This window comes from Oryctolagus cuniculus, chromosome 10 (assembly GCF_051225735.1).
Source record: "Oryctolagus cuniculus isolate XC-2025 breed Fujian yellow rabbit chromosome 10, ASM5122573v1, whole genome shotgun sequence".
Lineage (NCBI taxonomy): Eukaryota > Metazoa > Chordata > Mammalia > Lagomorpha > Leporidae > Oryctolagus > Oryctolagus cuniculus.
The window spans coordinates 102,621,405-102,644,489 of record NC_142876.1 but is presented as its reverse complement, the minus strand read 5'-3'; the positions used below and the strand labels follow the sequence as shown (position 1 = coordinate 102,644,489).

At 54.1% G+C, this 23,085-nt stretch overlaps 1 protein-coding gene across 2 annotated transcripts; it reads right to left on the bottom strand.

Annotated features, from left to right (window-relative positions):
• Positions 1-2,381: 2,381 nt before the first annotated feature.
• Positions 2,382-15,758, bottom strand: CSPG5 (chondroitin sulfate proteoglycan 5). 2 transcript variants are annotated; one of them, XM_051852497.3, is made up of 5 exons: positions 15,512-15,758; positions 13,946-14,972; positions 10,757-10,945; positions 8,779-8,935; positions 2,382-2,909 (listed from the first exon to the last, which is right to left on the bottom strand). In XM_051852497.3, the coding sequence occupies exons 1-5, from the start codon at positions 15,606-15,608 to the stop codon at positions 2,748-2,750; spliced, it is 1,632 nt and encodes a 543-aa protein (XP_051708457.3). In that variant the 5' UTR covers positions 15,609-15,758; the 3' UTR covers positions 2,382-2,747. The 2 variants fall into 2 exon arrangements, with proteins under 2 accessions (XP_051708457.3, XP_051708458.3); XM_051852498.3 differs by having other exon boundaries at positions 8,860-8,935.
• Positions 15,759-23,085: the final 7,327 nt, after the last annotated feature.

Sequence of the window (23,085 nt, the reverse complement as noted above, 5' to 3'; positions counted from 1 at the left end):
AGGGATATGTAGCCTATACCGAGTCCAGCATGAAACATAAGACAGTGGAGCACACGTGAATATAACTCAGGGAGAACCAGCAGAAGTCAGACAGCAAACACACAGGGATTCAGTTACCGGAATTATGGAAGACTGAGCACAGGCAAGCATTTTAGAACCCCCACCCCCACCCTGCTGTGGGTAAATCTGGCTCCTGAATGCTCCCCTCTCTCCAGTCCAGCCCCGTTGCTTGTCTAGACTGTCACCATCCCTGTCCCCAGTGCACCTTCACCATCGTCCCGTGCTCTCTTGTCAGAAGACAGGTCTGACCCTGCTTCATTCCTGGGCTCAGTGGCATTCAGCAAGGTCCTCTGGCAGCTCACCCTCAATTGCCCTTTCTAACCTCTTCACCCAGGGCCCTGCACACACAATTCCTCCTCACAGAGCAACACTTGCCTGAGCATTCTGCCTTGCCTTGCACGGCTCTTCTCCCCGTCCAGCCTGGAAAATGCTTCCTCCTCTTTGAACATCCAGTTTCCGGGTGGGTGTTTGGCACAGTGGTGAGGATGCTACACCCCACATCAAGTGCCTGGGTTTGTGTCCCAGCCCTAATCCTGAGTCCAGCTTGCTGCTAAGGCTTACTCTTGGAGGCAGCAGGCAATGGCTGCCCGTGTGGGAGACCCACGTTGAATTCCTGACTCCGGCTTTGGCCACACTCAGCCCTTGCTGGAACAGGCATCTGGGGAATGGATCAGCAGATGGGGGAGCCCTCTTGCTCTCTTTCAAATAAAAAGAATAAACTTTTTTTTTTTTTAATTTTGACAGGCAGAGTGGACAGTGAGAGAGAGAGACAGAGAGAAAGGTCTTCCTTTTTCCATTGGTTCACCCTCCAATGGCCGCTGAGGCAGGCGCATTGTGCTGATCCGAAGCCAGGAGCCAGGTGCTTCTCCTGGTCTCCCATGGGGTGCAGGGCCCAAGCACTTGGGCCATCCTCCACTGCCTTCCCGGGCCACAGCAGAGAGCTGGCCTGGAAGAGGGGCAACTGGGGCAGAATCCGGCGCCCCAACCGGGACTAGAACCTGGTGTGCCGGCGCCGCAAGGCGGAGGATTAGCCTATTGAGCCACAGTGCCGGCCAAGAATAAACTTTTAAAAAGTCCAATTTCAGCCTCCTTTGAAGCTCTGAACTTTTCTTTTTCTTTTTCTTTTTTTTTTTTTTTTTGACAGGCAGAGTGGACAGTGAGAGAGAGACAGAGAGGCCTTCCTTTGCCGTTGGTTCACCCTCCAATGGCCGCCGCGGCGGGCGCGCTGCGGCCGGCGCACCACGCTGATCCGATGGCAGGAGCCAGGAGCCAGGTGCTTTTCCTGGTCTCCCATGGGGTGCAGGGCCCAAGCACCTGGGCCATCCTCCACTGCACTCCCTGGCCACAGCAGAGGGCTGGCCTGGAAGAGGGGCAACCGGGACAGAATCCAGCGCCCCAACCGGGACTAGAACCCGGTGTGCCGGCGCCGCAAGGTGGAGGATTAGCCTAGTGAGCCACGGCGCCGGCCTGAACTTTTATTTTTAAAGATTTGTTTTTGGGGGGGCTGGTGCTGTGTTGTAACAGGTAAAGCCACCACCTGCAAGGCTAGCCAGTATTCTATATGGGTGCCAGTTCAAGGCCCAGCTGCTCCACTTCTGATCAGCTAGCTCCCCAGGGTGTGCATGAGCAGGAAGCTCGAATCAGAAGTGGAGCCCAGACTTGAACCCAGTTTCCTGATCCGAATGTGGGCATTGCAAATGGCACCTTAAGCACTGTGCCAAACTCCCAGCCCGCAAGCTCTGACCCTGCAAGTCCAACTCCTCTGACTTTGCACACACCATATTGTTACTTGTTTAAAAGTTTGTTTCTCAAGTGGACTGGTAATTTCTTGAGGATGGGGATCTATTATACATCTAGTAGTCTTGGCACAGTGCCTGGCTCGGATACATGTTTATGAAAGAAGAACTGCATATCCTTCTAACAGGTGAGAGAAGCTATTACGGACTGAATTTTGCCCTCGCCATTCAAGGTGACTGCTGGAGACAGGGCTAAGGCGGCAGGAGGTGATAAGGATCAGTGTCCTGTCAGGAAGGGGAAGCGACACCAGCAAGCTTGCTCTCCTCCGTGCACAGAGAAGGCACGTGAGGACGCTTCGAGGACACAGCTGCTCCAGGGCCTCCAGAGCCCGGGGAGGCCTCGTGCGGAAACCAGCCTGCTGGCACCCTGACCCCGGACTTCAGTCATGTTGTGTTATGGCTGCCCCACTAACACACCATTTCCGAGGTTCCTGACACGTACAAGTGCACATCTTCAAGGAAGCGAGGGATTCAACTTCAGTAAGACTGGGGAGGGCCCGGACACAGCGGCATTAAGAAAATGGATAGCTTTTTAAAAAGTTTTATTTCAATAACTTTTTTTTTTTTACTGGTATTTCAAAAAAAGGTGGGTCAAAGTACCAAAAAAAAGGTCAGTTGAATAACAGCATAGGTTTAGAAATCACAGCCGCAGAAGCAATGTACAGACAGCACAGACAAAACAACCCAGTGTATGCAATTCTGTTCCATTTCTTTGCTTATTTTAAGTGTTTTTTTTTTCCCCTCCTGTACAAAATACATCAATGCATGCCATGAGACCAGAAAAAGAAAGGAGTTTAACAAATGGTTACAAGAAATAGACTCTGTACAGAGGAGCACGCCATCCTTCCCCCGCCCCCCACCCCGGGTGCCTCTCTCCCCGCTCTGTCTGCTTTAGGTTAAGTTGTTCTGAAGACAGTTCACCTCCAAGTCCACCTGGTCACCTTTGCCACCCTCAAGCTTGGGCGACATGGAGTTCTGGATGTTAAACGACTCCTCCTCTTTCAGGCAGGACTTGAGGGCTTCCTGGATTTTGTGGGGGGCATTGGGATCATCCTGGAAGGGGAAACAAGCAGGGGAGGAGACAATGGGACAGCAATCAAATAATAACCTAGGTTTTCTTTTTTCAAGATTTATTTTATTTGAAAGGCAGACTGACAGAGAAACAGAGACAGTCAGACAGACAGACAGACAGACACAGAGAGAAACAGGTCTTCTATCTGCTGGTTCACTTTCCAAATGGCCACAGTGGCTGGGGCCGGGCCAGGCTGAAGCCAGGAGCCTGGAACTCCATCTGGGTTTCCCACGTGAGTGTCAGAGGCCCACGTACTACTGCAAACTTCCACTGCTTTCCAGGCACATTAGCAGGAAGCTGGCTCAGAAGTGGAGCAGCCAGCACTTAAACCAGCACCCCAATACGGGACGCCAACGTGCCCCAACCTCGGTTATCCATCTGGGTCAAAGAAACCGTAACTGAAACAAGTTCTAAGACTTGAATGAAAAACTAACCACGGTAGTGCATCAGCAGCTACTTCTAGGAAAGTCTTCCTTAGAAGCAATGCCAGATAAAGATGAAAAGTTGACGGTGATCAGATTACAAATACTGTTAATTTGGGCCAGTCCAAGATTCTCTCTGGACAGAGACTGGGGACAAACACTCCCTTTAGTACCCTGCCCCAGCACCTCCCAAGGCTCAGGCATGAATGAGCTCTTCTCGGCTCTCCATCCTGCTGGGTTCAACTCTGACAAAAACATCTTGGTCAGGGGCAGGCGACTGGCCTAGCAGTGAAGATGCTCACGTCTCGTGTAGCAGAACTTCGATTCAACACCTAGCTCCAGCTCCCGACTCCAACTCACTGCTAACACAGGCCCTGGGAGCCAGCAGGCGACGGCTCAAGTGCCTGGGCTCCTGTCACCCACGTGGGCTTTCTGGATTGAGTCCCTGACCCCCAGTTTTGGCTCCGGCCAGGGGTTGTTGTGAGCATTTATTAAGTGAACCACAGGGATGAGGTCTGTCTCTTAAAAACAAACAAACAGAACAGAACAAAACAAAAACCACCCGGAAACATCTGGGTCAAGGGAGACATCTTGTCAGTGCACACAGTGGGGCACCCAGCGGACTAAAGTCAAGTGCAGAGCGGCTCTAGACAAAGCTAGGGCTCCCGTCCCCAAAGCAACTGCGTGTCCTCTGAGCCTCTTGCCGTCAGAGCCGCACCTGCCGAAAGACGCTAACAACAACCGGTGCTTTCTCAGTCGAAGCCCAGATGAGTTCAGCTGCTTCCACTATCCGCATGCTGACCACGGCAGGTGATCCCCACAGCTGGTTCTCAGCCCACTCTCCTGGGTCCCCACGCCCTGCTGCCTGCAGCCCAAGGACGTTGCCTGTTCCAGGACTGCAGGAAGCCCCACTCCAGCACACAGACCTCCGATCCCACATTCGGGGCACGTGGAGAACTTGCAGGGCAACACCTGCCTTCCTCTTCCCTGAGGACCACCTGATGGGATGACAGCCGTGGTCCCAGTTCTTTCTCTGGGGCCCAAAATCGTGTCCTAAGTGCCCGGAACTCCTCTGGGTTTGTGTGACCGCTCAGGCGGATGAAGGATGGGGTACGCCCACCTGCCTACGAGTTCAGGCTGCTCTTGCTTTAGCCACTTCCCGCATTCAGGACAACCACCATGGGCGAGCCGGTGCGTTCCTGTCTGTGCTGCCCAATAGTTGACCCCTAATAGCACGAGGTTAGGGTAGTGGTGAGTTGGAAAGGAAGTAGGGAAGGACCCAGGCTGTTCAGACAGGAGGCGAGGAAGCGTCCACAAGTTCTCTAAGTGTAGAAATCACTGTCACCTGCTTTCTGCCCCCAGCCTCACCCAAAACCTCTCCAGCGGCTCAGACCCAGCAGAGACTTAATGCAGAGCTTCAAAGGCTGCAGGCATGATTTACAAACAGGGGAGCAAAGGGCTGCTGTTTCCAACGAGACAAGAGGAAGTGGACTCCGCGGAGCACTGAGGCAGACTCTAGACACGGCAGCGCACGCAGCCTGCAGGAGCACTGTTAGCAGAACCACTGAACTGGGCGGGGAGGACTCTGAGTCGTGCCAGAACCTGGTCATGGCAAGAGCAGGCTCACCTGCCTCCCACGGGATGCAGCCTGCTTCCGTATTTCTAAGGTAATCTTCCCCGCACCACCTCCCAGGTCACATACTGTTTGGGGCATACAGGGGAACGGGAACATTCCCCCCACCACTGTAGGGAAAAGCACACTGAGTGATGCCTTTAGATTTGACGTCAGAGCTGTGACGCCATGAAGGTGGATAAAGGACCATGGGATTTACCGATGAGAAACTGCTTTTGGGGCCAAGCAGCGGGAGGAGCACACCCTAAGGTGATTGGAGGTGTACAAACAGTGGTGGAGGCAGAACCGTTGAGGGAGAGCTGCTACACTGTATGTCCCTGCATTTGATCCCGGTAAGCCCAGGGCTGCTGAATCCTGCAGCAGAGGGCCCATCTGCTGGGACTTGGCAGAGTACCTGGTCACAAGGGGGCTGGGCTGATGTCTGGCGGAAGCCCCAGGAACCGCTATGGACCGCTCCTAGTGTCTGCCCCAGCCATATGGGGACCCTTCCACCCAGGGTAACGGGGGCTCAGACCTGGATTCCCAGGTTTCCAGATGCAAACCTCTACCGGAAGGGGAATGACAGTGCTTTGTCAAATACACCTAAAAGCAGATTCTGGAAAGTACATAGGAAAAACAAACAAACAAACAAGCAAACAAACAAAACCCATAAAAACCCCACACCACTAACGGACAGTCTGGAGAAGTTCTAGGGATAAAGAGAAATAGCAGGAGGCCCGCCACCTCTCGGGAAGACTCAAGCCATCCAGGACTCTGCAGCTGGACTGTGTCCAGCTTCCCTCACTCTCACCTGCCTCCCAGGCTACAGGAAACACTTCTGCACTGACTCAGCGGGTGGCCCACAAGCTCAACCCACGGCCCAGAGAGCAGCAGCCGAGCAGGAGGAAGGAGCTGGAGGGACACAGATTCCAAAATCTGACCCCTGCCCTGCCACCGACCTGGAACAGCAGATTCTTTTGTTTGAAATCTTTTTCACGGGGTGGCCGGTAGGGATTAATCCAGTGGGGTAGGAAAATGACCCACTCAATCTACTTATGTAAAAGAAATAATTCCTCTGTTAAAATGAATAGGCTTCTCCAAAATTTCAGGGAACCCCAATGCCAATAAGGAATTTGAGGGGTGAAGGGAGAGGGTGGGGCAGAGGCCAAAGTGCAGGCTCCACTCTGACGCCCTCGTTTCCTGGCTCGCCTTGAAGCTTTCTCACTCCGTGCTCTGCTGCACACATGGAAGGCGGGCGGGACTTCACTTCACCGTGAAGTGGCAACCGTGTTGACTGCCAGTGCCCAGGAGATGTTGAATATGACTAATTGTGACCTTAAGGCTAGGTGCGAGAATTGGAGATGAAGGCAGAAAGTCCCGCAGAACACGCGACGCTGGGCAGGACAGCCATCGACAGGTGCTTTACAGGGGGGAAGGGCAGTGCCTTTGGGCAGAAGCTGAGGGGCGGATGCCGGCTGGAAGTGACTCTCAGGAGAGCATCAGCCCCTGCCTGTGCCACTTCTCTGAGTGCTGCCCAGACAACCCCACAGCCCCTTCTCAGGCTGAGTCTGCCACGGTTGACCACTCGCGGCTCTGCTCTGTTCTCGGGCTTGCCGTATTCTGCACTCAGGGGCATGCTAGCTTCCGTGCACAGGCGCCTGGCTTCCATGAGGCTGGCTGAGCCAACAAGAGCAGCAGAGCCTCCCAGTGGCTCGTGCAACCCAGCCCTCCGGGAGGGCTCTTCCCCACCCTCCCACTTTCGTGAGGTGCCAGGGGGGCATGGCCAGAAACTGTCCTAAGGATGCTGGCACTCTGCCAGGCCACGTGGCCAGAACTGTCTGTGGACAGCGGGTGCCCTGGCTGTAGGAACCACTCTGCAGCCCACACGTACAAGCTGGCAGGTCTGAGAGTGGGACTGAGAGGCCCGGTGCAAACCGTCTGTCACCAGGCAGGGCCCAACACAGCATGGCTGAATGCAGGCCTGACCTCACAGGGCTGGATCAGGTGAAACGCAGGACCCTACCCTGCCCTCGAGGGGCCCACATCCTTGTGCGTTGATTGATGTGGTCACCGGTCATAAAGTCTGTGAGATACCTTGTTTCCATGGTTATGAGGTCAAGCTTATTAATCTCTGGAGACATACCAAGTGCAATAACCTGCTCTTTCCCCACCCTTTGTATCAAAGATTTTAAAATATTAATGAGTTTACTTCTCATTTCACGCTGGCCGTGATCCCTGTACTCCTCCTCCGCCAAGCCAAGTTTTCCTTTTCTGGAGTTTGGTGAACAAGGCCACATGTACTGTTACTCTCTTTCCCTTTCTGGTGCAACAGTTTCTCCACCAATAAAAAGATGACTGGAGGGGGTGGGGTGGGGATGGACTGGCTCGGGGCAGCTGGGAAAGCCACTGCCTGTGATGCAGGCATCCCCATGGGGGCCAGTTCATGCACATCTCAGCTGCTCCACTTTCCATCCAGCTCCCTGCTAACGGCCTGGGGAAAGCAGTGGAAGATGGCCCAGGTGTTTGCGCTCCTTGCCACCCATGTGGGAGATCCAGATGAATGGACCAACCCTCACTATGGCAGCTATCTAGGGGGTGAACCAGCAGACGGAAGATGTCTCTGTAACTCTTTTAGGGGAATAACTAGGAAAGAAAAAACAAAGACGACAGTGGGCAGGACCTGTACTGTCCAATGGTAAGCACTAGCCACGTGCCAAGAGCTTGACAGCCACGTGCAGCTGGCGGCAGCTGTGGGAGACGGTGAAGATTTTTCTTTTTTAAAAAGATTATTTGAAAGGCAGAGTTATGTGGAGTTCCATCTGCTGGCTCACTCCCTAAATGGCCACAACAGCCAGGGCTGTGCCCAGCCAGAGCCAGAAGCTAGGAGCTTCCTTCAGGTCTCCCATGTGGGTGCAGGGGCCCCAAGTACTTGGGCTACCCTCCACTGCTTTCCCAGTGAAAATTTAGAACAAAATCCCACTGGATGGCACCAGTCTGGACTGTTAAGGTCCCTATGAGCTCTGATCTTCTGCTGTCCATTATTTCAAAGAACTTCTTTAAAATGTTTCTTTAAACTCTACTGCTTCAGTCTGTAGTCTCTGTTTAATAATCACTTGGGGAATAATGCATTTACCTGGAGGCATGGAGCCTGCATTGTGTGAATTCTTGGAGTTGAATGTGCCATGACTTGGGGCTTGTACGGTTTCTGCTTTGTTTTCAAATTATCTGACAATATCCAGTATTTTATTGATCAGTACGATCCAGGCAACACACTGGGCCAAAATCTTCAAGAAAAGTCTATTGGGAGCTTCCGCTGGGGTCAGTGGGTATTTCTGAGCCCATCCTCCTGACGAGAGAATGTCTCCTAGCCTTACGGTTCCACCAGTATTTCGTGCTCACTCAGCCCTCACCTGCTAGTTTCTGCGGCCCTCAAGGGACATCAGGACCCAGAGGTTTTTCCACCCATCCCAAAAAGCAACCACCACTGGCTTCAATGACCATCAAGAAATTCCCCAGCAAAGAAAGCAGCATCTTGCTCCCTGATGGGGAAAGTAAGAGACTTCACAGTCAGACTTCTAAGGTGCACATGGAGCTAAACACCCCAAGCCATCCTAGCAAAAAGGTTGTCCAGCCCCTGTAGCTGCTCGTCGAAGAACTGATGGATGGCCAAGGGCTTCTTCCCACCTTCGCTGCCCCACCCAGGCACCCTAAGCTGACCTTCAGGCACCCCTGCAGATGTCACACTCAGAACCAGACCAGAGACACAGGCTGGGGGCTGAGGCATGCATGAGGGGAGATGTGAAGAAGACCAGTTACCTGACAGAGAGCGTTATCATAGTGAGCCAGGGCCCGGGCATGCGGGGAGGGAGTACGGGGGGTGTCGCAGAGTTTCCTTACATTTGGGTGAGAACCCTCAGCAATGGTAGAGAGGGAGAAGTTATCGTTGTGCAGCTCGGATGGGGTCCGGAATTTGCTGGGTAGAGTGGAAGAGAGAATGGAAAAAGCAAGTGAAATGATTGTGGTAAAACCTAGCAAAGGTAGTTAACACCTCGGCTTTGTGGGTCAACTCTTCTGTTTAACCAAAGGCCACAGAGGAAGAAGATGCGCCGTTACTTGATGTACCATTAAGAGGGAAGCTTCCGCCACTTAAACCACGATTCGGTGGCTTCCTGTCACCTGGGATTTTTTAACTACACACTGGAAGCCACTCATTTAGACTCTGGATAAAGAACTGACAACGATATGAACAGCTATGACCCACGCCTGTGCGTGCCAGGCAATGCCAACTACATCGTGTCTACCATCTGGCCAACACTGCTTGTAAGGCGCCAGCGACATAATCCAATTGCAGAAATGTTAACAAGTGAAAAAAATAGGTATCTTAGAATCAATAAAGTGCAGCAACATCTGCAGTGTGCTGGGTACATGGCAGCATCGTTGCGGTGGTAAGCACGCACGGGAAAGGAACGAAGGTGTGCGGAGAAAGGAGGCGGCCACATCCTGCGGAAGCCAGAGGGGAGGCCCTCTGGCCACAGCTCCTGCTGCTCCTTTCTCTCCCCCACGGTCAGCAGCAGCTGCCCTGATTTAGGTGGTCCTTTCACCCTGTCCCCTGCACATCCCTGCTCACCCACCCCTTTGGTATACGAGTGAGGAGCCAAGGGTCCTGGCTCGTGACTCTCTGCAGCCCCCGCCTCAGTGCACACGCACAATGGCGAGGCCCCCCCAGCCCCCCCAGCCCCACAGCCGTTAGCTGGGAGGCTGCAGACAGCCGCCTGTGCCTGCACACCCTGAGCTTCTACCAGCAAAGGAGCAACAGATGGTGTTTTGTCCTCTTCTCGGGATGCAGGCACAGTCCTTCAGTCCCACTCACTGCAGGGAGCCTCAGGTCAGGGGGAGGGGACTAAGGGGGCAGCAGATTGAAAGGGAGTGGGGATACTTCTGCATAAATTGGCTCTTGAGTCTTGAACTCCAATTTCTTCCTTTTGTGACTTCTGTGATACTTCAGAAAGGGTTTTTTTTTGTTTTTTTTTTTTTTTTACTTCTCTGGGTGACAAGAGTGATTCTTTCATAGTATGTAAGGTCACAACAGACTTAAAGGTAAGTGCTCACTGACTCTCACAGGCACCCAACAGGCACTGCTCAGCTAAAGGCAGAGCGGAAATGAGATTCCATTATCTCCACAGGGCTCTTGAAATCCAGAGTGGAAGCAGCTCACCCTCCTCCACCCAATGCCAACTGCTACTCAGAGGAGAGCTGAAGGGTTCCTTAAGTTCCTTGCAGTTCTGTTTGGACCAAGCGTTGCCTAGCTCTGAAAAAGCCATGCAGTGTGGTGCTAACCCTTTCTCTCACCATTCGCTGAGGGGGAGCTGACTTGCGAGAGATGGGGTGCTGCATGCGAATCCACTGGCCACGAGCTGCCAGCGACCAGTGATGCAGGCACAGCCAGGTGGGAGCAGGCAGCTGCAGCAGGACAGAACTTACTTGCGGGTTAGGGCTTGGAGTTGCTATCTGCTGGCTGCTCTTGCTTTAAGGAACCTCTATCCTTGTGCAGGGCTGGGGAGGGTGGAAGGGAACACTCCCTGGACGGGGGGCTGTGTGCCACAGGGGCGGCTTCACCTCTGCTGCAATTCCAGCATGTTCTGTGTAGGGATGGATACGCTTGATAAGCTTTTGCTCTTCAGCAGGGACAAAACAGCTAGGGACGGAGAGTGAGAGCCAGGAACCCTCAGGACAACATCCCCCGGCCAGGGGCCGGGCTGCCTCCTGCCGAGAGAGGCCATGGGCCCAGACTCACTTGGTTCTTCGCAGCTTGGTGTTCTCCGTCTTGAGCAGGTACAGCTTCTTGGCAAAGAACACCGTCATCATGAAGAGCAGGAGTAGCACCAGGGCGGCCGAGCCGACGGCCACGCACATCACCTGGAAGTCGGTGATGATGGACTCGCAGCGCATGCCCTTGTGCCAGATGTAGTCCTGCGTGTTGCACCTGCAGCAGCGACAGTGTGAGACCCAAGACATGGGGTGCGCAGCCACAGCAATGCCCTGGGCCCCGTTCCCTGACCCCAATGTGCACTTCAACAGTCTGTTCCTAAAACCACTTAGAGGAACTACAATGCCTCAGATCTGTCGGGACCTCCCAGCTGGCATCCCTGCCCCATCCCTACAGACGTTCGATGGAGTGGGCCCAGGCAGCCCTGATGCCCGTGGTATTAATGAGGTAGCCATGTTGCGAGAGGCTGAGAGAACTGCTCAAAGTGACATGAATATGAAGTGACTAAGGAGCTTCAGTGAGCTCAGTCACAGCATTCTCTCGGGCCCACCTGCCCTGGCCTCTGCATGAAAGACAGAGGAGCAATGAGATGAGTAAGAGCTCTGGCTACAAAGTTCCAGGACCCGTCCTGCATGTGAGAACCTCTCTTGTTGCCTGCACCTCATCTAGCTCACGTGGCTAACCAGACACTGAGAAAAAAAATGAAGGGACAGACAAGGACAAACACGGACGCAGATGCATATTCTTCTCCTAGCTCTGCAGCCTCCAGTGACCTGCCCGCAAAGCTTCCTGTCCCGTTACTACGAGAAAGCACTGTCACGCGAGCATAGTGAGAGTCAGCCCTCGGGGTGGGTCTGAGTCGCTTTGTTGAGTGACTTTCTCCTGCCCTTGGGGACGTTCCCAGGCTCCAACTCTTCCAATGACATGGCTGTTTCCATGGGAACCAGGCTGCTTCAAAGAGGAAAGACATGGAAGGATGCAGAGGCAAGCAGAGGAGGGTCAATGACAGAGAGAAAGGGGTCCAGGGTTGGGGGCACAGAGCGCCGGCTACCCCACCTCCAGAACAGGGTGAGGAGACACAGCGAAGCAGGAATGCTTTGTCTTCTCCACTGAACCTCTGCAGTCACAGGGAGACTGTGTGTGGAAGGCTGCCAAGGAATGCAGACCCCTCCACGTGGGGCTCTCTCACCCAGTGTCCTGGAGAAGTGAAGCCACAGCTCCGTGCGTTTCCCTGCAGTGGGTCAGGGTGATGGAGACAAAGGCGTGCTGCAGCCTGCAAGCACAGGCTCAGCAGTGTCCTGTGAGTGGAATGCAAAAGCAGCTTTCAGGCCGCACGTGGCCAGGCCTGGGCACACACAGCCAGGGGAGGCAGCTGGCAGGGAGGCCCACATGTGATCCTGGGATGGGCCCTGAGCTTCGGGAGCCACCGTGGCCCTGCGGGGAAGCTCTCCTGAGGCAGTGACAGACTGCTGGGCCCAGGGGCAGCAGAGCCAGGTGGCCGAGTGAGGCGGGCAAGCGTACCTTTCTACTGGGAAATTCCCCGAGGGCTCCAGGTGCTTCTGGGAGCTTCTGCAGCCCTCCAGAGGTGGCAGGGGCTCTGGTGTTCTTATGCTGATGGGAGCTCACTTTGGAGGTGCAAAGCCCAGGCCTCCAACAGTAGGCAAGGTGATGATTTTACACAGGGCTCTGAGGCTGAAATCAGCCCCAAAGGTCCCAGGCCTCAGTCTGAAGGGTGAAACCACAGGGCTCCCCCTGATTTCTAGGGCTCCTTCATCAACTGGTGAGGCCTCATCATCCTCCTTTCTTAACCGCAGAACCTCCTCCTGGCAGTGGTTACACGCGATTTGTGACCTTAACGTCATGATCACTACAGAAAAGAACCTCTTGGGCAGGAATTGCAGCCTAAGCTTCAATGTCAAGGGTACAACATTCACTGCTCTCCGGGTTGTTCTCCTAGTAGAACATCAAGAGCCAAGGAACTTGAACTGTTCATGTGCCTCCAACAAGAACAAGAAAAAGCAGTCATGGAGACAGAGAGAGCGAGCGAGCGAGTGAGCGAGAGAGCGCATGCTGGAGAGCAGAAATGCCCCTCCCAGGGTCAAGGGAAACAAGTCTCAGAGGAGCCCTCAGCTTCACTTCCGTGCCCTGGGACAGACAAGCAGACCACCTGTACCCGGAGGTTCTCACAGAGAAAGGAGCTGAGCTGCCCTGTAGGGAAGTGCCTCCCTGGGAGGGCAAGAGTGGGTGAACGGGGCAATGAACAGCGAGCGAGGTGCGGTGTACTGGCTGCAGGCTACCCAAGTCTTTGAAGCATCTTGAACTTGGTGTCCCACAACAGATAGCAAGGAGCCACCAGTCACAGTCGGGAAACACCCCCCACACCTGCGAGCAGGGGAGGGCGCTCAGCTCCAGCTCACCTATCAGAGCGGCTGCTCCCAGAGGTCCTCCCTCTGACTTCCCCTGCTCACCTCTCCCGTGGGGCCCTGGGCCTTCCTCCGACTGCCCACACAGTGGGAAGGGTGTGCCTCGTGCTGTGTCTCTTACAGAGCAGGGTTGTGGGCCTGCTTCTTCTGTAGTGCTGCTCTCTCCAACAGAACCCTCAGGAAGTCCCTGCATTTGGTCTTTGGAATGGAGTAGTTTGGATGGGACCAGCGCTGTGGCACAGCAGGGTAAAAGTCCTGGCCTGAAGCGCTGGCATCCCATATGGGCACCGGTTCTAGTCCTGGCTGCCCCTCTTCCAATCCAGCTCTCTGCTATGGCCTGGGAAAGCAGCAGAAGATGGCCCAAGTCCTTGGGTCCCTGCACCCATGTGGGAGACCCAGAAGAAGCTCCTGGCTCCTGGCTTCAGATCAGTGCAGCTCCGGCTGTTGCAGCCATCTGGGGAGTGAACCAGTGGATGGAAGACTCTCCGTCTCTACCTCTCTCTGTTAACTCTTTCAAATAAATAAATCTTCAAAAAAAAAAATAATAAAAAAGAATGGAGTAGTTTGGTTATGGACACAACACTCAACACTTAGAGGAAAAACAAGATCTTAACTCTGAGGAAGCTTGCTAGCGACGAGGTCACAAGAAGTGATGTCCTGAGTGCGTCCTGACTACCAACTGGGAGACTGATGGACGGGTGACCTGTTAGCCTTTGCGCCTGTCACATTCCCCTCTCTGTCCACTCTTCAGGTGCTTTTACGAGCCCCATGCACCTGCCTGGCCCAACCTTACCTGCAGAAGGCCCCTATGTTCTCCACCAGGTAGCACTGGCCGCCATTGTGGCAGTAGCTCGGGAAGAGGTCGCACACCGACCGGCAGGAGCCATTTTGCCGCACAAAGCCGCTGCGGCACTTGGTGCTGTTTCCACCGGACGCCAGGTCCCGGCCTGGTTCTCCTGGGCGGGGCCTGAGGGCGATGCTGCTGCCAGGGACCAACCCCAGAGTGTGCCCTGGACCAGGCTTCTGCGTGGGCACTACCAGATCATTTTCATCTCCCAGGTCACCACCACCCACTGCATCCTTGTCATCTTCCTCCTCCTCTTCCTCTTCCTCCAAGTCATCATAGAAAGATGTGGTGGGGTAGAAATCAGATTCATCAAAGGGGGTGAAGTCGTCGTACAAGTCAAGCAGGCTCCAGGAAGGGGCCTCCCCGTCAGTGTCAGGGTGGTTCTCTGAGGTTCCTGGTGACCCCGGAAAGCTCCCCAGGTCGGCACCACGACCCTCACCATCCAGTCCTTCAAAGTAGTCGATGTCAATTATATCTGAGGCAGGCTGGGGCTCTTGCGTACCCTGAAAGGGGTAGGTGGGCTCAGACCCTTGAGGGTCGGGTGTGCTGCCCCCCAGGTTCAGCCAAACCTCCAAGGGGCTCTCCTTGGGGAGTTCCGGGTCTGGACTCAGCTTGTCGCGGGGGGTTGGGGAAGGTGGTCCGCTGACCTCTGGAGTCTCAGGGGTGGTGGGGGGCATTGCAGACTGACCGAGGGCCTCCTGGGGAGCCTGGAGCGTAGCCGGGATGGCCTGGGCGTCGCCACTGCCCATGTCTATGGTCCCTCCGCCCAGACCCGGGCTGTCAACCTCCAGCCAGGCGGTGCCGGTCACTGCAGCCGACGCCTCCAGCGTCTCCTCAGGCGTCGCCGCGCCCAACTCAGGCTCCTTCCCGGCAGCTGGCGGGCCGGCCTCGTCCTGCGTGGCATTGGCACGCGACTCCTGGGCCAGGCCGGTCTTCAGCTCCTTGGCCTCGACCGCGCTGCCAGCCTCACGCGCTGTGGGCGGGAAGGCGAGGGGCAGGGCGTCAGGCAGTCGCGCGGAGTCCCGCCCCCGGCCACTCTCCAAGGCCGAGGTCAAGCCTTGGCCACGCCCCCTTTCGCCCCGTCCCGACCCCCCCATCCCGGGAACACCCGCAGACCAACATCTTCCCTGCCACCCGACAGGCCCAGGCCCGGCGGACCCTAGCCCACCCAAAATCTCACCCCCCAAGGCCCCACCCTGATCATGCAGCCACAACTCCCACCACCTCCAGCCCCGCCCCCAAGTCTCGCGCAGGCCCCGCCCACAGGCCCCGCCCCCACGGACCCCTTCTCCGGCCCCGCACAGCGGTTCCTGCGCCCGGGTCGCGGCTGCCCTCCGCCGGGCGCCCCCCAGGCTCCCGCTCGGTCCGCGCTTCTTGCCCACCCGCCGCCGCAAGGCAGTGCCCCGCCCCCTGACCGCCGCGCGCGGCTCCACCTGTGCCCGACGCCGGCAAGACCCCGGCCCGGGGTGGGGCGCGAGGGCAGCCCGGGCCCCGGCCGCGGTCTGTACCTACCGGGCACGGCCCCCGCGGCGAGGACCAGCGCGGCCCCCAGAAACAGCAGCATTAGCGGCGGTCCCCGGCCCGGGCCCCCGCCCCCGGCTCGGCCCATGGCGCGGAGCACCGGCCGCGGTGCGCGGTCCCCGCGCTGGCTGCGCCGCCGGCTCGCCCAGCCGCCGCGCCTCCCCCCCGTGTTGCGGCCGCCTCAGCCCGCGGTGGGCAGCACGAGCAGCCGCCCGAGCCGCATGCCGCCGCCGCCGCCGCGTCCGCCGCTCCCGCCTCCCGCGCCACCGCCGCCGCCGCTGCTGCCGCGCTCGGCGCCGCCCCCACCCCGCCCGCCGCGCCCGCCCCGCAGCACGTAGCGCTGACGCCGGTCCCTCAGGCCGCCCGCCGCGGGCACCGACGGACCCCCGCGCACGACGCGGGCACCAACGGTGGCGGGGCAGGCGCTGCGCGCGCGCGCCGCCGGCCGACAGGTGCGGGACACCTGCGGGCGGGGCAGCGGCGCGCCCTCGGGACTAGCAGGCGGCGCCCGACCCCAGGAACCCACCCACCCACCACGCGGCGGGCCGAGGGCGGGGACGTCGCAGGTCTAGACACCCGCAGCTCGGGCGGGGCTCGGAGTAGCCGCAGGGGCGCAGCCTGAACCCCCAGGGGAAGGGCCCGGGGTCTGGGGCGCGCCGGCCTCTCGGATTTCTTTGTCAACCCGGTGTTCGGGGCGGGGAAAAGGTTCTGCGGACCCCCACGAGGGCGGGGGGCGAATCCGACGGACCGTGCTCTAATCGGCTCAGACCTAATCCGTCCGCAGCCAAAGCTACTAGCCCAGATCTCGAAGAGCCAGGCCCACCCGAAGGCACGGCGGGAGCGAGGGGCTGCGGCTACTCGGCCTGCCTTCCAGCCTCCGCGGAGCAGCCTGGGGAGTGGCCTTGAATCCCTGTCTAGGTGTCCCAGGTCATCAAAGCTCAGGTTCCTGGGTAGACCAAGGAGGCATAAATCGACGTCCAGGTGCACACAGACGCTAGGCCAGCCCAGGATTGTTCACCAAGGAAGCCTTGGCTTTGTGGGGACACGGAGCGTGGACTGGCCACCTAGCTAATTCCCCCAAAATCAACCCAAAGGAGATGTGGGTGGCTCTAGTATCTGCGATATGCTTCCACTTCGCCCCTAGAAGACCAAACAGGTGGCCAAGATGCAGATTCCACTGCCTTCTGTCTCACCCATTTCCAGAATGAGTTCCCTTCGTTCAAAGCCTGTTTCTCTCAAGAACTACTGATACAGCCTCTTTGCCTCGCCTCCTGTTTTCTCCCATCTAGGTCTGCCCCACCACATCCCTATGCCAGGAGAACTCAGGTCTTACCACCTTTCCCTTGGGAAACATCCTTACCTGGGCCCAGGCGTGCCCTGAGCTCATCCCTGCCTATAAGGCACTTGCTGGTGAGGTGTTGGGTACAGGGAAAGCCCTGTTAGGCCTGTAGAGGGCGTTAAGGGAGCAGCAAGCACTCACACCCACCACAGAACAATGCACTCTGCAAAAAGGGCTGACTTCAGGATGCTTCTTCCATGGCTTCATACTGCCTCTGGGGACAGTAAGATGCCAATTTGGGGCAGGTATTCAGCTTACCAGTTAAAAACAAGTTAGGGGCTCTGTGTCCCAGGTTGGATGATCTGGATTCGGTACCTGGTTCTGGCCCAATTCCAGCTTCCTGCTAGTACAGACCTTGGAAGGCTGTGTGGTGATGGCTCAAAATTAAGTTTGGGGGCCACTACTGTGGCGCAGTGGGTTAAAGCCCCAGCCTGCAGCATCAGCATCCCACATGGGTGCCAGTTCAAGATCCGGCTGTTCCACTCCCAATCCAGCTCTCTGCTATGGCCTGGGAAAGCTAACCCCCCCCACCCCCCCGGAGATCTTGAAGAAAGTCCTGGCTCCTGGCTTTGGAGCAGCTCAGCTTTGGCCATTGTGGTCATTTTGGGAGTGAACAGTAGATGGAAGACCTCTCTCTCTTGCTCTACCTCTCTCTGTTAACTATTTCAAATAAATAAATCTTAAAAAAAAAAAAAAAAGTTGCCATCCATTGAGAGAGGTAGACTTGAGTTCATAGCTCTGCCTTGGCCAACCCCTGTTGTGAACTTTTGGGGAGTGACATCAAAGGTCTTGCTCTGAAATGAAAATTTAAGAAACACGTATCTAAAGCTGAAGGGTGAGTAGGGCTTTGCACTTGCTGTTGGCCATAGGAGCAGCAGTACTTAACTGTCTGCAATCCCACCCCCCGCTTCTCTTGCCTGTAGCTTTAGTGTCACCTAGAATTTTGAGTCATCTGTTCCTCTGCTTCTGTGTCTCCTTGACTTTTGGGTGGCACCTGTCAGACTGGGTGGTTGTGGAGCTGGGAGGAAGGCCTTTGGGATGGGCCCTGCCTGTCTGAACATGACATTCACTTACACGTTTTCCATAAGTCTGAACAGGGAGCCTTCTGCCACTCTTCCTTAAAAATCTACCTACCCCAGCTGGCTTCTCCTTTTTAGCACGTTTTGCTAAGTCTATTATTTTAAATTGTTTTTGAATCAGCAAGGCGTAGTATACAGTGTGAAATGTCTCCTTCAAGGTCTGTTCCTCACCCATCTTCCCTTCCTCATCAACTTGGAATTTTTAAATCAACAGTTGCCCCTCAGTTTCATACTGACCCTCCCTGGGCTTCAACCAGCAACACTGACAATGGCACACTTGGTTGGGTGACAGTGCCACAAGACAGTTGGATTGGAAAGAGCATATCCAGTCAGTGGTGTGTGGTGGAGGAGCAGGACTGGGCATCATCCTGTGTGACCTTGGGTGTCAGTGACCCAGGTCTCCTAGGAGTGTTTGATAACCAGAATGTCAATGAATGTAACATGAGGGCACCTCAAAGACAGTGGAGACTGATGTCATTTTTCCATATTATGCATTTTTCATCCACTTTCTAAAAGACCTTTTTTTTTTTTTCTGGTCAGAAGGGCTAGGATAGGCTAAAGAAATGATGTAAAATGTAGGAACCGGGTAAGAGAAAGGGAAACTGTCCTCTTTTACCTGCAGGTTACACTTCTATCCCCACGTTCTGTGTGACAATGGCCTCTTCATGCTTCTGAGTTTTCTATTGGGCTTGGCAATCTCCTGTAGTGCCATGGCTCGCACAAAGTCCATTGCCATGGCTGCATCCTGTATCCCGGTACATACAAAGCCGGTGACTTTGCTAGGGGGCTGCTGTTCCAATCAACATGGAAAGGGGGCACAGCTCCTGGCTTTTGAGTCTTCAATAGTAACTCCTAACATATGAATGGGTTTTTACTTTTCCATGTTTTTTTTTTTTTTTTAAACTTTTGACTTAGAGAAGCAGGGATGGAGGGAGGGAAGGAGAGAGAGAGGTAGATATTTCACTCACTGGTTCATTCCCCAGATGGTTCCAATAGCCAATGCCAGGCCAGCCCAAAGCCAGGAACCAGCTTTTTTCCAGGTGTCCCATGAGGGTAGCTGGGACCTAGATTGGAAGTGGAGAAGCTGCGACTTTTAACTGGTGCCCAAATGGGTTGCCGGCATCACAAATGGCAACTTAACCTGCTACGCCATGACACCAGCCCCTCCATGTGGTCTAATCTGCCTAGTTCTTCACAACCATGCTACAAGTATTAGTCCTAGCTGCAAGTGACATGAAGAGTTAGCTAATAAAGCAATGACAGGGGCTGGCATAGCTAGCAGCAGGTCAAGCTGCTGTGATGTTGGCATCCGTATAACGTGTAGTCTAATCTCGGCTGCTGTTGCTGATCCAGCTTCCTCCTAAAGTGCCACTTAAAGTGTCACTCCTAAAGTGACAGCCTGCGTACTCACGTGGGAGACCCAGATAGGATTTCTGGCTCTTGGCTGGCCCAGACCTGTTTGTTGTGACATTTATTCATTTATTTTTTAAACATTTATGTATGTATTTGAAAGTCAAAGAGTTACACAAAGAGGACAGGCAGAGAGAGAGGTCTTCCATCTGCTGGTTCACCACCCAATTGGTTGCAACAGCCAGAGCTGCAGCAATCCAAAGCCAGGAGCTTCTTTTGGGTCTCCCATGCAGGTGCAGGGGGCCAAGGACTTGGGCCATCTTCTACTGCTTTCCCAGGCCATAGCAGAGCGCTGGAACAGAAGTGGAGCAGCTGGACCTCAAACCAGCACCCATATGGCATGCTGGCACTGCAGCTGGTGGCTTTACCTGCTATGCCACAGCACCAACCCATTGCAACCATTTAGGGAGTAAACTGGTAGATGGAAGATAATTCTACTTTCCCAAAACATAATCTTAAAAAAAGTCAATGACACCAAGATCATGCTAATGAAGCGGTTAAGACCAGGACTTGAAACCAAGATTCTGATTTCACACCATTTTGTTTTCAACATGAAAGCTGTTCCTTCCTGCTTCTTCATCTCTGTAAGGTAAGCAGGATGCAGAAGCAGGGTATCAATCAGCAGAACACAGCCCTGCCTCCTGTCCTCCCCAGGGTTCCCCTCAACTTCATTTTCATCTGGGCTTTAAGATCTCAGGGCCAGCACTGTGGTGTAGTGGGTGAGGCTGCCGCCTGCAGTGCCGGCAACCCATATGGGCACCGGTTCGAGTCCTGGCATCTCCACTTCTACTCTAGCTTCTCTGCTATGGCCTGGGAAAGCAGAAGATAGCCCAAGCCCTTGGTTCCCTGCACCCATGTGGGAGGATCCAGAGGAAGCTCCTGGGTCCTGGCTTTGGATCGATGCAGTTCCAGCTGTTGTGGCCAATTGAGTGAACCAGTGGATTAAGACCTCTCTCTGTGTAACTCTTTCAAATAAACAAACAAATCCTTAAAAAAAAAAAAAAGCTAACGTGATCTCTCAATAGGGAACAACGCTGGCAACAAAACCATCCTGTGGGTTACGGGAAGCAGGGCAGTGACCAGCTGCTACAAATGGACCTCCTTATACCATTGCCAGGAAGAAGGGAAAGGTAACGTGTCAAGCACCCAAGTTCAGTGCTGACAGGCACTTCCTCACCATAGGGAGCTCTGGATTCTCGGGCAAGCAAGTACTCTGAAAAGGAATTCACAACCTGGAGGTGGTCCTCTTAAATTTTGCCTTAAAAGGCCCAGTCAGTGGGGAGGAAACCACACAAGTCAACTCAGCCTCAGCTCTGGCACTAGTCTGTTTGCAGGAGAGAGATGCTGCCCCATGTGCTTATTGTACTCTGTAGCTACTGCCCAACAGATCAGTGGAGCAATGGTTTTTACAATCTGGGTGGCTATGGGAAACCCATCAGATTCAGGGCCAACCCAGAGAAGTCAGCCTGTGCAACGGGACTACCACCACCCAAGAGCCTTGCTGACCCACCAGGTGGTGGGGGAGTATTAGGTGGCAGATTGCCACAGAATCAGGAAGGAAGCAATTTCTTTCTCTTAGCTGCCTGTGGTTGGTGATCACTGTACTGTATTAGCGGTGGCTATTTGGCTGTCTGCCAAAGCTGTACCCTAGGGAAAATGGGTAGTGGTGTCTACCCTAAAGGGCAACGTGGCTGCCACAATCAGTAACCTGCTTGCTTTTCATGGGGTTGGAAGAGCATGGAAAATCCTCTGTAGTAAAGATTGTTCCAGTTCTGCAAGGGAGGCCAGGGGCAGGAAGGGGGACTAAGCAAAGTCCTCTCAATCCGTGGGTTTCCACAAGAATTAAAATCAGAGACAGCCACATGTCAATTGTTTTGGGTACCTCTTCAGGTTAATTCAAAGATACTTTTGATTACACTGTTTCATCTTCAGGTACATGTGGCAATATGTAAAAATGATTTTTGTTATTTGTTTTCATTATGTTTTGCTATATACGTTTATCTTTCACATATTTTGCTATTCCTTTGTCATTATGTATGGCCTGGTGTCCCTTACCTCACCAGGATATAAGTAGCCTTGCCTACCTTTCTCACAACTGGCTCCATTGTAAGCAAAGTCCAGTGCCTGGCACAAAATATGCCTTCAAATGCTTAGTGGACAAATAGAATGAACCATGAGGAACTGGAACTCTACCACAGCCTTCTTCCTAACCAATGGTTCTCGGGGCAGGCTTTTGACCAGCTTATCAGCATGCCCTGCCAACATGCTAAGAATGCAGAAGCAGGTGCCCCTTTACTGCACTCCAGTTTGAGTGACAATTCTTAGTGGATTGTGGGGAATTACTCCACAACAGGGACCTGTAGAACCATGAAGGACTTAGTTGATAGTACACGTTGTGTTATGCTCTAAAAATCTTACACCCAAGCTTATAAATTGGTCTTTGGTTCATCTGGATCAAGGATTAATCACCCTCATGGTCCTTTGGAAAGTGCAGGAATCCTGCACCCCAAGACCCAGTGGCTTCAGTGCTTTTCTAGAAGCATACTTTTTGAGTAGCTGAGGGATCATCATGGCAGACACAGAATAATTTTCTGCCTCACTGGATTCATAAACGTCTTGAAAAAATGGCTTCTTCCTCTTTCAGCTGTCCTTGGGGTATGTCAAGCTTCACAGAATCTGCCTTCAACTTGCGGGCTCTCTAGAACTGCATCCTGACAAATTCTTCATATAGCTCACTAATACACAAGTCTATTCCTCCCTTGGAGGTGCCAGGATGAACTTTCATTTATCTTTCTTTACTTTGACTATGAAAATAAACAGTGAGTGAGGCACAAGGCACAAGAGTACTTGCCTGGGCCACTAAGGCCATCTGGGGAGTGAACCAGTGGATGGAAGATCTCTCCTCCTTTCTCTCTAACTCTGCCTTTCAAATAAATAAATAAATCTAGGGGCCGGCACTGTGGTATAGCAGCTAAAGCTGCTACCTGCAGTGCTGGCATCCTATGTGGGCGCCAGTTCGAGCCCCAGTTGCTCCACTTCCAATCCAGCTCTCTGCTTTGCCTTAGGGAAAGCAGTGGAAGATGGCTCAGGCCCTTGGTTCCCTGCACCCACGAGGGAGACGTGAAAGAAGCTCCTGACTCCTGGCTTTGGATCGGCACAGCTCTGGTCGTTGCGGCCAACTGGGGAGTGAACCAGTGGATGGAAGACCTCTCTCTCTCTCTGCCTCTTTGTAACTCGGCCTTTCAAATAAATAAATCTTTAAAAAATAGTCAAAAGTATGCATAATCTTTATTTGATATAGAGAATGAGTGTGTGTGTGCATACAGGATCCCAAATGCTGGTTCAATCCTTAAATGCCCACAACAGGACTGGGCTTGGCTGAGGAGCACAATCTAGATCTCCCACATGAGTGGCAGAAACCCAATGATTTGCGCCATCACCACTTTCTAAAGAACACTGGTATATTCCTTAAGCATCATGAAGGTAAGGAGTCGGGAAGCAAGCCTCAGTCATAGAATTTTAACTGCTAACCAAGACCAATTATGGCCAAATATTTAGGTTCTTGACAGGGTTCATGAAGAAACTGGTGTATGAATACAGAGAACGGGATTAGAATCCAGGGACTGTACTCCATTTACTCACTGAGAAACAGGAAGCTCAGGCCTTGTTTATCCATCTCCTCCAAACTCTCCCCCCTCCCTTCATTTTCCCAAAATAACAACAGACCAAGAAACAAG

Excerpts from the sequence above, each read along its gene's own strand:
- CSPG5 (XM_051852497.3), bottom strand. The coding sequence starts at position 15,608 with ATGGGCCGAGCCGGGGGCGGGGGCCCGGGCCGGGGACCGCCGCTAATG. Across the intron at positions 8,936-10,756 it reads ACCAAGCTGCGAAGAACCAA|CAAATTCCGGACCCCATCCG; the intron begins GTGAGTCTGGGC and ends CACTCTACCCAG. Across the intron at positions 2,910-8,778 it reads ATGATAACGCTCTCTGTCAG|GATGATCCCAATGCCCCCCA; the intron begins GTAACTGGTCTT and ends TTCCCCTTCCAG.